Source organism: Aulonocara stuartgranti, assembly GCF_965226115.1.
Source record: "Aulonocara stuartgranti genome assembly, chromosome: 16".
Classification (NCBI taxonomy): domain Eukaryota; kingdom Metazoa; phylum Chordata; class Actinopteri; order Cichliformes; family Cichlidae; genus Aulonocara; species Aulonocara stuartgranti.
Window position 1 is genome coordinate 5369588 of NC_138952.1, and position 14958 is coordinate 5384545.

The window sequence follows — 14958 nt, forward strand, 5'->3', positions numbered from 1 at the left end:
AATGTAATTGTGATGAATTGCTTCAAACTAAAGGTTTCACTCATCAGTATCTCGACCCTCCTCAAAAGAGATGAATTTACTTTGTCAAAAGAAATCCAGGGTGACACACTTGGGTAGGCAAGTAGGTGGCAGGAGGCTGAATTGACTGGAAGAAGGTGACGTGGGTAATTTGTTCATCCCGAAGGGCTGGAGCATTCATTAAGGGAAAGCTGAACAGGAAGATGAGGGGAAAGGCCCGCTGGTGACAACTGAACCCATGGTTTACACCTGCAAGGTAAATGCTGCCGTACTAACACACACAGATACCAAAATAGACCTCAGCCCTTTATCGTTAGTGTCACAACCAACTGGTCATAGATCAGCAGGCCATCGCTCCTGGCAGAGTTGGATAAATGTGTTTTGTGTTTGGACCTGTTATTGGTTGTTCCAGGGGCAATTACAGGCAAGGACTAGTCAAATTTGTTCTAAGCAGGGTATAATTTAAATGGATGATGATCATTAGCAACACCAGGTTGACAATCATAGGGTAAATATGGATTTATCTCATCTTATTTACAGCATTCCTACCGACGAGCTTCACACACTTGAGCATTTAGGACAAAACATGTTTTGGCAGGAAAACAATCCTGACGTTAGGGGGATTTCTTCTGTTGCTTTAATAATGATGATATATCTATGCAGAGTGGGTGGTGGGGATGGTGGGGGTGTTCCTCAAAATGAATAGCTGCCTCCTTGCATCCCCTCCAAACCCTCAGTTTCTCCATCCAAGCCTCTTAAATTGATTGAGGAAGGTTAGCACAAGTCGCTGACATTGAAACCCCGCTCCTCTCTGCCAGCAAATGTGTGGTGTTTCTCCTGCTCCAGCTGTGCTCCGAATTCTTGACCTTGGCTTCTTTTTAATCTGCCTGCCACAGTCCCTCTATTTTCTGACTCAGTCAGTGTGTGTTTTGGCAGAATGAAACTACCGGTGATCCCTTTTATGACCTTTTATATACTCAGACAAAGCATAAAATCTGTGTGTGGAAGTGTCTGTGTGAGAACTGTCAAGCTCAGCAGATCTGCAGAGATAAAAATGCCCCCTCCAGCTGGTTGTGTTGTCTCCGAGCCATGTTTTTCTATTCACGTTAAGTATTGTTCTGCCTTTTTTCTTCTAATTTAGCATATTTAAAGCTGCTGGAGTGTTCCTTTGTTGGGACTAAATCAGTGATGATCGTTAGCGGTTGTGTGTGGTGCATAAAGTAGGGGGCAGGTAACGATGATGCTCCGTTACAGTCAGTGGAAGTAAACTTTGAATGTAAGTGGAGCCACCATGCCTCCCAGCATGAGGACTCCAAATTTAGCTCTCCACCAGTGTGTGGGTGTTAAAGCAGTGCCTAGTTTTTAAGGGTTTTAGCCCCTTTAACCTCATGAACCTTTGGTTGTGATGCATCACTTGTTAAAATATAACGTGTGCTCAAAGTCCTGCTCTGCTGCCAGAGAGCCTCTGCCTTTTCCGTTTGTAAGGGAGCCAATTTAACATAGCTTGAACATCACATGAATCTGGAGAAACTTCATTATACAAGCAGAGAAATTCATTTTGCTCACTGCATGACAATCAGGACTTACCTCGGCTGTGTAGAGCAGATAGGTAAATTTAAAAAATGCACACCTCCTTATCTAAATGCTTGCATTCTCATTCTAACAACACGAGCACCACTACAAAATACAAAGAATGAGAAGGAGATAGCATCTTCTATCAACTATCACCAGCTCAGTCAGCTGATACAGCCATAGCCTCAATCTGCGCGATAGCCCGCTGGTTCATTTACATGATCCGTGTCTGATAATTGGGGAAAAAACAGAAATCTCAAATCTGGCTACAAGAGGAGTTTTTTTTTTATTAGATCTTGTATCTTTACAGGGATTCATAAACCAAACATGCTGAGAAAAAAATATATGCACATTTATGTATATTCAGTATTTGCATGTACCAGGTTGGTATAGATTTAGGGAGTATTGCACATAACTATTCTTTGTCCTGTGTGTATCGTATTAACGGTGCCTGATTTTTTTTGTGGTTCTGTTTTTCTGTTACTTGCTCAGAGGTCAAGGATATTAATCAAATTGGTTATTAAAAGTTTAATTTTTCTAATTAAGAGATTTCTCTCAGATGAATGAATTTACAGTGATTGCTAGGAACATTTGAAGGCCAGTACAAATGAACTACTGTAAAGGCAGGCAGATCCTTGTGATGATAAGCCCACAACTTTCAATCTATTATTATTATTTATTTATTTATTTATTTGCTTTTCCTACCTCGTGGGGGCAATGCAACAATTTGAAATAGAGACATTGAATACTGGCCTACCTTACAGAATTGGCCCCATATAATGTTAGCAATGAGTTGGAAAGCATCTGTTAAGAGGCGCTTTTTCTTTTGTGTTGCTCGTGCAATCTAAAGTTTGGCTACTTGGGGAGAGCTTCTGGAGGTTTCAAGGAAAAAGTGTTCAGGAGTCTTCTTTTACTTAAGTATGTACAAAAGTTAAAGGAAAGCTTTCTAAATTCTAAATTGGTTGTGTTGGCTGCAGAGCAGTTTATTTTATTTTTCTTCTTTCTGTAGCCAACACATCAACATTTCCATCATCAACACCAAACCTTCCAACTGGCAAGACAAACACTGAAGTCAAAGTCTGGAGTTCCATAAAAGAGTCTTGTGGGTTGCTTCCTGTGTGGGACCATTATTTTGAGACTTGAATTTTCTTTCATTTTAGACTCTTTGTTTTCAGTCAACAATCGGTGATGTTGAGACACTAAAACTATTTTTGATTTTTTTAAAAATAAGATTTAGCAAAGGATCATATTTTGCGTAAAATAAACCATTGCATGGAAAATCAATGTGCTTAAAGCATGTCCTGCTTTTTCGTGGTTACTTGAGCAAAGATTTACTGATTAGAAATATATTTCACAGAAAAAAATAACCCTGCGAGAGGCAGGGTTAGTGGCAGCTGTCTTAGTTCGAGAGGCAGGGTACACCCTGGACAGGTCGTCTGTCGCTCTAACACATAGACACAGACAACCATTCACATTCACACCTATGGGAATTTAACCTGTCCCCACTAACTGCACGTCTTTGGACTGTGGGAGGAAGCCGGAGTACCTGGAGAGAACCCACACAAACACGGGTCAACATGCAAACTCAACCACAGAATGACCCCGGCCTGATGGTGGAATTGAACTCTGAAACCTTCTTTCTGTGCAACAGAGCTAAGCGCACACAAGAAAATACATTTCCTCCCCCAAGACACTGCAAATAAAGTTTAGGTGTAGAGGAATTCCATTTCAGGGGACAAGGCTGGATCTGCATGGACACTTGCTAGCTGTGAATTCTGTGGTAGATTATGTGCTGTATTCAGAGGCACTGCTTTCCACTAGGCAAGCCGGGCAACTGCTTGGGACGTCCTGCCAGTGGAGGTTCCCCAAGGTATCAAAATCAGCAGTGACACTAGAAGAAACCAAAACCCCACTAAAAGGCCACCGCCTGATGCCACCGTATGAATCTGTTTAAACAAACCGATGACACCAATGAAAAGCACTTGGTAAAAATGAAGAAGAGTTATCCTTATGTGAATGAAAAAAGAGAATGGGAAGGTGAAAAAAAGCAAAGCATCGTTAAGTGGAGCAGATAATGATGCTAAATAATTTTAAATATGGTGATGAATACTTTTTGGAGAAGCCCCCTGTGAAATTTTGCTTAGGACACCAGCACACTCTAGAACCAATACTACCTGTACTCACATCCAGGCTCAATTACACCGATTCTATGTTAACACTGATTTTATACCCAATGTCTGACTAATTCAGGGATTTTCCTTCTAACATGCAACTTTTCCAGTTAATTTCTCCAAAATCTCAGTACATATGCATAATGTCGTAATGATATCACTGTTTATCATCCATCCACTTATCAACTTATCCAGTTTAGAGTTTGTTGGGCCTGGAGCAAATTCACATTCACACATAGGGCCAATGTAGAACCACCAAGTAACCTAACAAGCTTGTTTTTGGACTGTGAGAGAAAGTTGGAGTACCCGGAGAGAACCCGCTGTCACTGCTGTCAGAGACACAATAAAAAAAGATCATTTTTTAGCAAAAATAATCCACTAAAGCTTCACAAAGTGAAAAGAAAGAAAGCTCTCCACACATGCTGAGAGGAACTTCAGAAACTGTTGATAATTCTCTGTGAGCTTCTTACTGAGTTGACCGTTTTCACATTGCACATAATAACCTATTGCTAATACAGAAGTATGGATTAGTGCAGCTTCTACATGTTACTATTTAGTGTTGTTAATTGCCATGAATCTCTTGTAACTCACTGTGAGGTCTTAATGCGACAACCACAGAGGCAATTATCTTGTAAACTGAAAACTTAGAAATTCTCCAAGGAAATCCTGGACTTCTCTGTAGCATCCATATGGTCCCACGTGAGATTGGATTCGTTCAGTACATAAGCACCACATATAGCACAGTTCATTATACCAGCTGCCACAGCATGAGGTCTGAGACTGTGACGGGACTGGGCTCCATGAAAAACTTGCACTTCTTCGTAGTTCAAATGACACCTGGAACATTGGGACAGGCTGACCTACATTTGAATTACATGATGGGGAGTACAATTGGAATTGAAGCGCTTCGTTTGGCTGCCTCTCTGCACATATTTGCAGATTATTCTCCTTCTTGCCAAGGTTATCTGGAAGATTTACATAGCACTTTGTTTTTTTTATAACCTGCACTAAATTGTAACATTCGCACATTTCACGAGCAGCTGTCAAAGACAATTTAAAACTGCTGTGCTATGGAGAAAACACACACACACACACACACACACACACACACACACACACACACACACACACACACACACACGTATAACGCCCAAGCCTTCATTTTATGTCTGCACGTGTGTTCATCGATCTGTTAAGGTCACATGAGAGCTGATCTTATGACTGATATTGATGCTTGTTAGTTATACACATAAAATTACTAACAAATGCTGAATGTCACACATATGGAAAACAGCCATGATAAAACTGATAGCAAATGTTTAAATGTCTTGTATAAATTTATGCTTTAATATAGTTAGGAAGTTGCCCCTTTATACATTTTTCTCATGCAGCATAACTGTATGAAACAAATGTGAACCATAAGAAAAAGAGAAACACATTCCACATACTGTAAAAGAGATGCACTGGTGGAAAATACTTATTCCATTACTTACTTTCCATCTTTCCAACATTACTAAACGCATAGTTATGAGCTAATATAAGGCAAGTGTTCATATTTACTGTGCTGATGCAGAGATGCATGGTGCGTGAGTGAAACAGAAAGTGGGGTTGCATTAAATGCATGAAAAGAAGACAAAACCTGCACACTGTACTTTCTATGCAGTTTGTGAATGAGGAATAAGCCTCCGCCGCTTGAATAAAGCACTTACCAGCGGAGTGTGCAGACCTCAAAGCTGACATCTTGATCCACTGCTGTGCAGCCTAAAATCCCTTGGGGTGTTGGAAATAATCAATACAGCACCTCTCAGTCAGACATGAGCAATCGGCCTCGAGGTGGTGGCGGGGCGGGGGGTTACGGGATCAATTTTATGTCTTTGACTAATTATGACTTTAAGAAAAAAAATCACGGACTTCAACAAGACAAGCATGATTAAAGTGATTGTGATGGCTTAAGTTACCGCAGATAGTGCATCGCCAAAGAACGGTTACTATTGGTGCCATTTTCAGACGGACTGGTTCCTGTTTCTTTTTTGGCTAATTTGCTTAAAGGGGAGACGGGGGAGGCATAGCTGAGGGGAGGTGCAGGCGGGCAGGGAGACAAGGAGGAGGTGGGGGAGCTGGGGAGCGAGCGAGGGGAGCTGCCAACAGAACAGCAGTCCAATCCTCCTTCTGGCGCCAGGCGCGCGCTGATCACTGAGATTCAGAGCGAGAGAGGGAGAGGCGCGTGACGAGTCGGAGCGGTGTGGCTCCTCGAGACCCTCGCTGGGACACCACCTCCTCCTTCTTCGCAGTGATAGTCAACAAGTGCGGCCGTCGCGTTGAGTTTAATTAGAAGAACCAACATCAGCCGCATCTGGATTCGGCTCGAGATTTGGTTCCACGCGCACCGCTGAGGAACTTTCTCGCGTTTCCAGCCCCTTCATATACGGACACACTGAAGTAGCACTTTTTAAAAATAATGGGCTTTTTCTGTTTGTTTTCAAAGACCTTCTTTCTATCTAAAGACCCGTACGCGAGTGTTTTGTTGGGTTGCCTTTCTGCCGAGGCTGGGTGGAAAAAAGTGGGTAAAAACCAATTTCCAGGTAAGTACCTTTATAAGTAGTAAACCTGCTATAAAAAAGGACTTATTAGCCTGTATGTCTTTGCTTTTCTGCTGCCCACAGAACCACATCATGATTAAAATCCGCAATATTACCAAACGCTCTCGTGCTGCCTTCCCATAATAAATTTAAATCTCTCTTCTGTGTTTTCTTGCCGCTGTAGGCACCTAATAATATCCTCAGCTATTAAAGATACATAAATGTTAAATTCCTTTATTCTTGTGCCAGGCTGAAACGCCTTGTTATAAACCTTAATACTTTTACATAATTTTATTACATTCCTGCAAAAATACATTGAAAACCACAGCACAGTGTGTAAATCCTATGGTGTACTATTTTACTTACAAATGCAGGGGTGTCATAACACAGCTGCAGAATGCTTTAGGTGGACAAGACGCCTCATCTTGTCCACACCTCCTGCTGAGCGCAGGCTGATGAGGATATGAGGGGCCCTTTTTTTGTCTTTTTAAGAAATGGTGTGTGTGGCCTTAAGCTATGAGGCGCCTGCCAAAGTGATGGGTGCACAAAAAATGACAAATGAGAAGAAGACACCGCAGCTCCATGGGGCGGATGACCTCGAACACAGCGAGGGGGGCTCATTGTGTGCTCAGTTCAGCCCACCAGAGGGTGCGCAGTCCTAAAGTGATGATCGTCCTGCAGGACAGATGGGAGCAATTTTAGAGCGCACAGCTATATCTACCGTGAGGCTGTGAATGAGTGGCAGCAGTCCTTGAGATGCAAGAGTTCTGCAGAAAAAATGCTTTTCCTGGGTTTTTTGGTAATATTGTTTGCTTTTCTTTGCTTAGATATCAAATGTAATGTAATTAAGATCGATCTGCACGGTGCTCTCAGATTTATGAGATTTGCTGAAGTGAAATGGATTTTTTTTTCTGCTAATAATTGCATCACACCTTTAGCAAACATTGTGGGCATATCATTTTCTCCGCTCATTTTGGCAAGACAAAGGCAGCTGGCTGTGCACTCAGAAAAGAACTTATTTAGCAGGAATTACTGGCTCTGTTAGTTCTTTGTGTATAAACTCTGTGCACACGTAACTGCTCCTTTTACATAGTAGTAATTCTTTTTTATTATTATGAAGAATAACTTGTTATTTCTTTGCTTTTTTCAGTGCACAACATGGTGAGAGGATTCCAGCGTTGCTTGGTTGGCTCCTAGCTCTCTGAAGCTTTTAACATCCTCACAATAAAACCTGAAAATACAGGTCTCTGCTGGAATATGTTCAGCAAACAGCTCAATTTTTGGATGAGCACCTTCGAAATATATTTCAAAAGGTTATATAAAACTCTTTCAAATCAATTTTAAAGGATTATCTGGAGATAAGCCCAGATGCTTCTGTGAATAAACTGATCATTTTGGTATTTTTTAAGCGCTAATGAAGCTGTGATTATCCTCATTAAATGCTGAGAAACAGGTGATACTATGTTTGCTTTTGCCTGACAGAACTTGCAGGAGGTCACTGCTGAATATGCAGGACTTAGCAGGGCCTGATATGCACAGGAAATCCCTGATCTTCAGCGGCTTTGCCCTCTTATGGGGCTTGCTGTTTGGAATATTTTTCACAAGTGTACCAGTGGTAGCTTGTCCCACAAGCTGTCACTGCGTGGAGAAGAATGGCTTAACCGTGGTCCAGTGTATGTCTCGTAACCTGGAGAAGATCCCTGCGGATCTTCCAAGAGATACTGTTATCCTGCTTTTGGCGTCCAACCACATCACCCACATCCCCCATCATGCCTTCAAGGAACTACACTACCTTCAGGAGCTGGATCTGTCTAACAATGAAATAAAGACTGTGGACGCTGGAGCATTTCAGGGTGTTTTTGACAGCCTCCTTGTACTGGATTTATCAAACAATCGCATCAAAAGTGTCCCCAAAGAGGCATTTGCCCGCCTACGAGCAAAAATCAGCCTCTCGAACAACCCGTGGCACTGTGAGTGCACGCTGCAGGAGGTGCTGAGGGAGCTGCAGCTGGACCCGGAGACGGTGAACGAGGTGATGTGCCACACGGCCGTGAAGGAGGAATATGCCGGCAAACCACTAATCCAGGTGCTGGACTCAGGGATCAACTTCTGCAACTTTCACCACAAGACAACTGATGTAGCCATGTTTGTGACCATGTTCGGGTGGTTCACGATGGTGATCGCGTACGTCATCTATTACGTGAGGCACAATCAGGAGGATGCCAGGAGGCACCTGGAGTACCTCAAGTCACTGCCAAGCAGCTCACAGATCAGCAAGGACTTTGACACCATCAGCACGGTTCTCTAACAGGCCTGGTGACTCAGGAGGTGTAGTGTGTGTGTGTGTGTGTGTGTGTGTGTGTGTGAGTAAATGTTTGGTTATGTTCAGAATGACTAAAAAGCTGTTGCAACACATCATCATTTATGTTTTCAAGCACATCATAATCATTGGGTGTCTATAATAGAAAATACCGAGCTGCCCATAAATGATGTATTTTACATTATTCCCAAACATTTGCTTTGGTTTTATGTAATATACGTAAATTGTTAAAGCCCCCAACCAAACAAGGCAGCAATGAGAGCACAAAGTGAGCAAAATGCTGCTGAAAGTCACAAATACACAAGGAGTAATAGATCCAGAGTGGAGAGATGAATGATCGTTCCCTGGTGTCGATCCTCCATGTGATTGAATTTGGACTGAGACGAATGAGGAGGGCTACAGTGTCTCCCAGTTACTTTGTATCGACTGATTTATGTTCTTTGTGTCACTCTGTCAAGGTGAAGGCTATTTTGTGAGACTCCTGCTAATATATGAACACGATCGAGATGTTAAAATTCAGTTTGTATTGCACACGCATAACGGTGTTCTGACAAACCATACTAATTTGGCAAAACGTCCATAAGTAGTTTATGCACATTTCTACTCTCACAGAGTAATTCCAGCACAAATGTAAGTAGGTATGACAGTTTGCCACTTAACTTTGCCCATCAGAGTATGCTTGTAGCTCATATTCATAAAGCCAGGACGGTTTGCCACTTCATTTTACCCGTTAAAGTATGCTTGTAGGTCACATTCACAAAGGTAGCATGGTTTGGCACTTAATTTCGTGTTGTGCGCATGCACAGAAACAACAGGTAGGATGGTTTGTCAGGTAGGATGGATTCCCAGAACACCGGCCCTGCCTTCAAAAAACCTTTACACATCAAACTGTTGGCCCAGGAAATAATAATTTTTTTACTTCATGAAGCATCATGTCATGTTAAAGACTAGGAAAGCCTGCCATGCACTTACAGCTCTGATATGTTTTTTCTGTAGAAGACTTAATCCTTTCTGGTCTAGGTTTAATGTCAAAGAAGGTGAAAGGCTCTGATCCAAGTTCTTTATTATGTAAGGAAGTGAAATAAAAACAAAATTAGCACACTACAGCGCATCATACATCTCAAAATATGAACCTAGTTTCTCCGATCCCAATGACTTTTGGATTTTCACAGGTTGATAACAAACACTTATCTTTTTATATTATAGGCAACATACAGAAAATGCAAAAAGATCTTTACGCACACTCTATGTTGCATCTGTTTGTATTTTAGCTGCCTGGTCTCAGCAGTCCATGATGCGACATAATGCAATTTATTTTGCAGTGTACATGGATACAAATTTTCAGTGGATCTTAATTGGAAGTATGTTTCATTTGTGCACCTCTTAAATTTCCCAGACTATGCTGTAATCAGACTGATCACTAAAGCAACACATAGAAAATTTCTTATTGATAAGCTAATCTCTATTGCTATAACACCCCAGATGTCAAACCCATGGTTTCAAAATTGTAGTCCACCGATGTCACAGCAGCCACGTCCATCTTCTATTTACGACCCATGATTTTATCCCAAACGTTGATCTTTTTCAGCCAGTGAATTAAATTCAAAAATAATAACAAATATACCCAGAACTCTAGTTCTTCACCCATTCAAAATGGACATAATTCAGTTCCTGTTCATTTACATAGTCTTCATAATTTACCTGCAGATTCATTTTACAAACTGCTGCCAGCCTTTTTTGCACATTTACACACAAAATAATTAAAGATTTGTGTACATTAATGTGGATTAATAAATTCAGTTCTTTCATTAACTGACATGAACTGTAATGCTGATGCAAAATGACCTTTCCTAACTTAGTGTTTTGCTCCAAAGGGTTTTATAAGAACAGTAAAGTGGAACTGAATCCTTAATCTGGAATTATTCTCATCTGAAAATACTATGTCATTGTCTTCAGGAAACTATGCAGATAAAGGTGTAACTTACAGAGACCCATTTAATATCTTCAGTTTGTGATTCTTTACAAGAATGTGTCCTTTTGTGCAATCAAGATCAGTGATGGATCATGGGGCAGATATTTGGTCAAATATTCTGATAGCAATGCTTTGCTGCCTTGTCCCTTAAGAATCATGCCATGGGAACTTCTGTCACTTAAATGCATCTAAAACTAAATAACTGATGATTGGGTTTAGACACAGCGGCTACAGCTAATGAGTACAACATGTCCAGTTGTGTGAATGATAAGGTGATGCCTTATTTCCATTATTAAATTAAGTCTGAAGGATAAGTTTATCATGGATCGGGGACATCAGAGAATTCACTGAAAACTAAATTCCTTTTCTGTCAGTTTGTCATCCTCTTGTGTTGCTTTTATCAATCTTTTATTGAGAGTCTCATGAGTTTTGCTTTTATCTGCTGGCTTCACAGCCTCACGGTAAAGAGGCAGAAGTTCAAGTTCAAGTTCAAGTTCAACTTTATTGTCACTTCAACCATATACAGTTTAAAAATACACAGTGAGGCTTTTTCTTGCTAAAAAATATGCATCACTTCCAGTTCAATATTCAAATGTTACACAGGCGTGCTATAATATATGTGCGCAACATACAGAAACTAAGTTGAGCTAAGTATTTAAGGATGTCTTAGGTCAGGCAATTAATCAGTGCAGGTAAAAGAAAAAAGCCATCACAAAGTAACTTTAATATACAAATAAATGAATACAGCTTTGAATCGCAATTTTACTGTCTAACTTCAAGGTTTGTATGAATATGTGTGTTGAGTGTTGCAGTTTGTTACTGTCAAGCATCACATATTATCAGTTACCTTACGCCTCAGTCATACAGGCCTTGAAACTGGGTGGTGACCCCCTGGCAACCACTGGCTACTAGGAAAAATCAATCTGGTGAGAGGTTGCTGACAGTTACTAGGTTAGAATGATTGTAAAGAGGAATGCAGCACTGCATTAAAAACCTGTAATCGCAGGAGATGGCCATCATCACACACAGTTGCCATGGGAGACGTTGACATGCCTCCAAACACTTGCCAACTACTCGCTGAGCGTTAGTGAAAATGTGAAAAGTCTGTTGCAACCCAGTGATGGAGACTGTCCTCGGAGTAAATCATGCACCCAGGAGACATGCTGACAAAAAGTATTTCACACAAAGCAACATAGCGATTAGAGATCATAGAAAGTCTTTTCAAAATGCTATGTCTGAAAAGAAGTGCTGGAAATGTGAAGCCGGTGGTGCCGAGATTAAGGATGCTGCTGTTCGAGATATGAGTTGAGAGTAAATACAGTATAGTATTACCTAGGTAACCGGTGCCTCCAATTCTTCCAGTGTTGATGCAGCTTAAAACAACACTTTTAGGCTGAAGGCAAACGTTTTCTGTTTTGTGTTAAACTTCTTTGAGTTTAACTCTAGCCTGGTGAGTAGTTGGAGAGTGTTTGCAGACAAGTTGGTCCCTTTCACGCAAACTACGGACAACTTCTGCAATCTGAGTGACCAAAGCAATCACAAGGAGGTGATTGGAGGAAGTTTTTGGTGCAGCACCCCCTTAGGAAACTGTTTCACCTAGTGAAAGCCAGCGAACTCCAGCAACCACTTGCCAACCAGTTTGGGAACACTCTACCACTAGTTGCCAGAGGATTGGTAACCAGTCTTGAAGCCAGTGTGGCTAAAGGTTTAATTAGCATGCCTTAGGCTTATGACCTTTTTTGATTGTAGCATACCTGTGTTTGGACACAAACTCAACTTTGTTGGTCAGGAGTTGATTGTGTCCAAGTACCTACTCTCTGGGATTTCTACACCATAGCACTGTGCGTTAAGCCCTCTCGCTATCCATCCTCACCACTGCAGAAACAAAAACATCTTCTGTACTTTCCTCATGTAGTGACTCCCCACTCATGTAGTAGTTCAAACAGGTTAAAATAAACACAAAAACACAAGTACTCAACCTACTCCAGGGGAAGATTTGTGTTTAATTTTGCATATTGTCATTCAGTTTTTAAACTATTGTAAGTATCTTTGTTACAAACGTGTCTGTATGTGTAGTTTCGACCTGTCATATAACAATGTTTGTGCTGGCCAATGTGTATAAAACTTTTCTGAACAATTTTCTGAAGGAATGCACATGCCATCTGTGTTGTTATTTTGTAAAATACGTCTCTAGTTAAATCAAAGTGTCGAGGTATCTTTAGGAAATTGTACCTGTCAGTTTTCTTTTCTTCGTCAGTAGAAGAATAAGTCTATGAGCTGTGTATTTCTGTGATGGAAATGAAAGGGCTCCGATAATCATAGAGATTTGTTTCAGTAATTACTGTGTGTTTGTTTTGTTTCTCTAAATTAATGGACACCTTACCAGCATTTCAAAAATAAACATTTCTTTTCAAACACGCTTCAGTGGCCGATTTTTGCTGCCCCCCCAGCAGTGGTGATTTATAAGCTCTGTAGGTAGTTTCTCCCTACACCCTCAGCCTCTTGGCTAGTTCAGGAAGCTTGCAGCTTGCATACATCACAGCATGTCTCGCTACCATCTTGTAAACCTTTGCTGCTATCCTTCTGTCACAAATCCTCATCATCCTAGTGTCGATCCCAAACCTGGATAAATGGGGAAGGTTGCTTCAGGAATCATCCGTAAGTGTCATATTAGAACACACACGTTTAATTGAGTATTTTAATTTAAGCTATAGTCTTTTCCTAAACATAATCTGTTTGGTTTTCTTTATATATTAACATATAAATATATATAAATGTTTATTTATATAGAGCCAGTTCACAGCATAACTTACCTCAAGGTGAAGACTACAATATTATTGGAAAAAACTCAACAACCCAATGAGGAAGCACTTGGCAATGGTGGAAGGATGAACTACCTTTTAACAGGAAGCCTGATCCAGCAGAATAAACTTCAGGAGGTGCAGCCACCTGCCTTGACCAGCTTGGGGGTGAAGGGAAAGAAAAGAGAATGAAAGGGAGACAATTTATTGACATGCAGTAGTGTTAGATAAATATGTTGAGTGAACTGAAGGGAGTGGAGAAGAGCAGCAAAACTAAGGAATGGTCACTTGGTGCAGCCCTGACTGTAAGCTTCACAAAAAGGAAAGCTAATCCTAAAAGTAGAGAGGTTGTCTGTCTCTGAAATCAACACTGGGAGCTGCTTCCTCAGGAGAGGAGTGTGATCACTGAAGCCTCAGCCTCAGCCTCCCATTCTACTTTTAGATTATAGATTTGGGAGCCTCTCCTAAATCCTATATGGAGACTTTCACTTCTTAAAAACAGACTACTCTTGACAGTTTCACGTCAGGACCCAGGATTGCACTTGCTGATGTGTGGAGGCATCAGTGCCAAAGGAAATCTTGTGTGCAACACCGGTTGTTTGGGAAAAATTAGTGGTATTTGATTTCATGGACTCAATGTGACTGCACCTGTCAACCTATCAATACCCACAGTAGTGTTTCATAAGCTTTTTGTTTTGGGTGTGGTGCATGGTTGTCGTGCCAAGGTGGGTTATTAAAAGTTTGCTCTTGATGTTCTGGCAGCTTTCTCTGTAGTTTATAGACAGCTTTGTAAATAGTTGTACCCTTTTTCCTCAATGAGTTCCACATATAAACGAGCTGTATAAAAAAAATGACATTTTTGTCAAGTATCTTTAATTTTAGTCCTTGCTTATGTAAGGACTCACAAGAATTATTCTTGTTTGGACAAAGAGAAGCACACAAATGGAACAGAAAACAGAAAAATATGGGATTTAATTTGCTTTAGTGAGTCATCAGCTGTCAAGGATTTTGACTTACAAGTTTGTTTTGCAAGGATTGTGGTTTGGAGCACAGTGTAGTGATTGTTCAATGCAAAAAGAAAAAAAGAAAAACAACCGATTGTTAATCTTCTCCACAGCTGCTTCTCAAGGAGTGGCCTCTTGTGCTGTGAGTAGGGCAAGCTTTTGACTTGTCCCGCTGGCAGTTTGAGAGTGGAGATCGATAAAAGACACATTACAGAGAGAAACACGTCCCTGCAGTACCACTGTTAAAGGCCAGTCTCTAAAGCTCTGCGACATACTTTACTGTAGCATTTATTTTAATTAGTGCTTCCTGAACCTTCAGCGAGTGACTTTTTTTAAACTGTTGTGCTTTTTTTGGATGAGCACGGCAGCGATCTTTATGTCAAAACTTAATTTGTTAATTAGATGTCCGTGCGGAAGTTACGGAGCCAAAAGTGACCAGTGCAATCTTTCAGTGTTATTTAAACTAACCACAAGACTCCTGGGCCAATGTGCTTTGGACAGACGAGACCATGTTTGGCCGT

General features: G+C 40.9%; 1 protein-coding gene and 1 long non-coding RNA gene across 3 annotated transcripts in view; one reads left to right on the forward strand and one right to left on the reverse strand.

The window, feature by feature from the left end:
* Nucleotides 1-5600, reverse strand: part of LOC309690575 — a 42599-nt gene extending 36999 nt beyond the window's left edge. Inside the window, exon 1 of the long non-coding RNA XR_014271752.1 lies at nt 5471-5600. This is a non-coding gene — a long non-coding RNA (uncharacterized lncRNA). The remainder of the gene's footprint in view (nt 1-5470) is intronic.
* Nucleotides 5601-5955: 355 nt separating this feature from the next.
* Nucleotides 5956-11173, forward strand: lrrc3 (leucine rich repeat containing 3). 2 transcript variants are annotated; one of them, XM_082507697.1, is made up of 2 exons: nt 5956-6343; nt 7491-11173. In XM_082507697.1, exon 2 carries the CDS (start codon nt 7848-7850, stop codon nt 8646-8648), a length of 801 nt encoding a protein of 266 aa, XP_082363823.1. In that variant the 5' UTR covers nt 5956-6343; nt 7491-7847; the 3' UTR covers nt 8649-11173. The 2 variants fall into 2 exon arrangements, with proteins under 2 accessions (XP_082363823.1, XP_082363824.1); XM_082507698.1 differs by lacking the exon at nt 5956-6343 and adding an exon at nt 6938-7139.
* Nucleotides 11174-14958: the final 3785 nt, after the last annotated feature.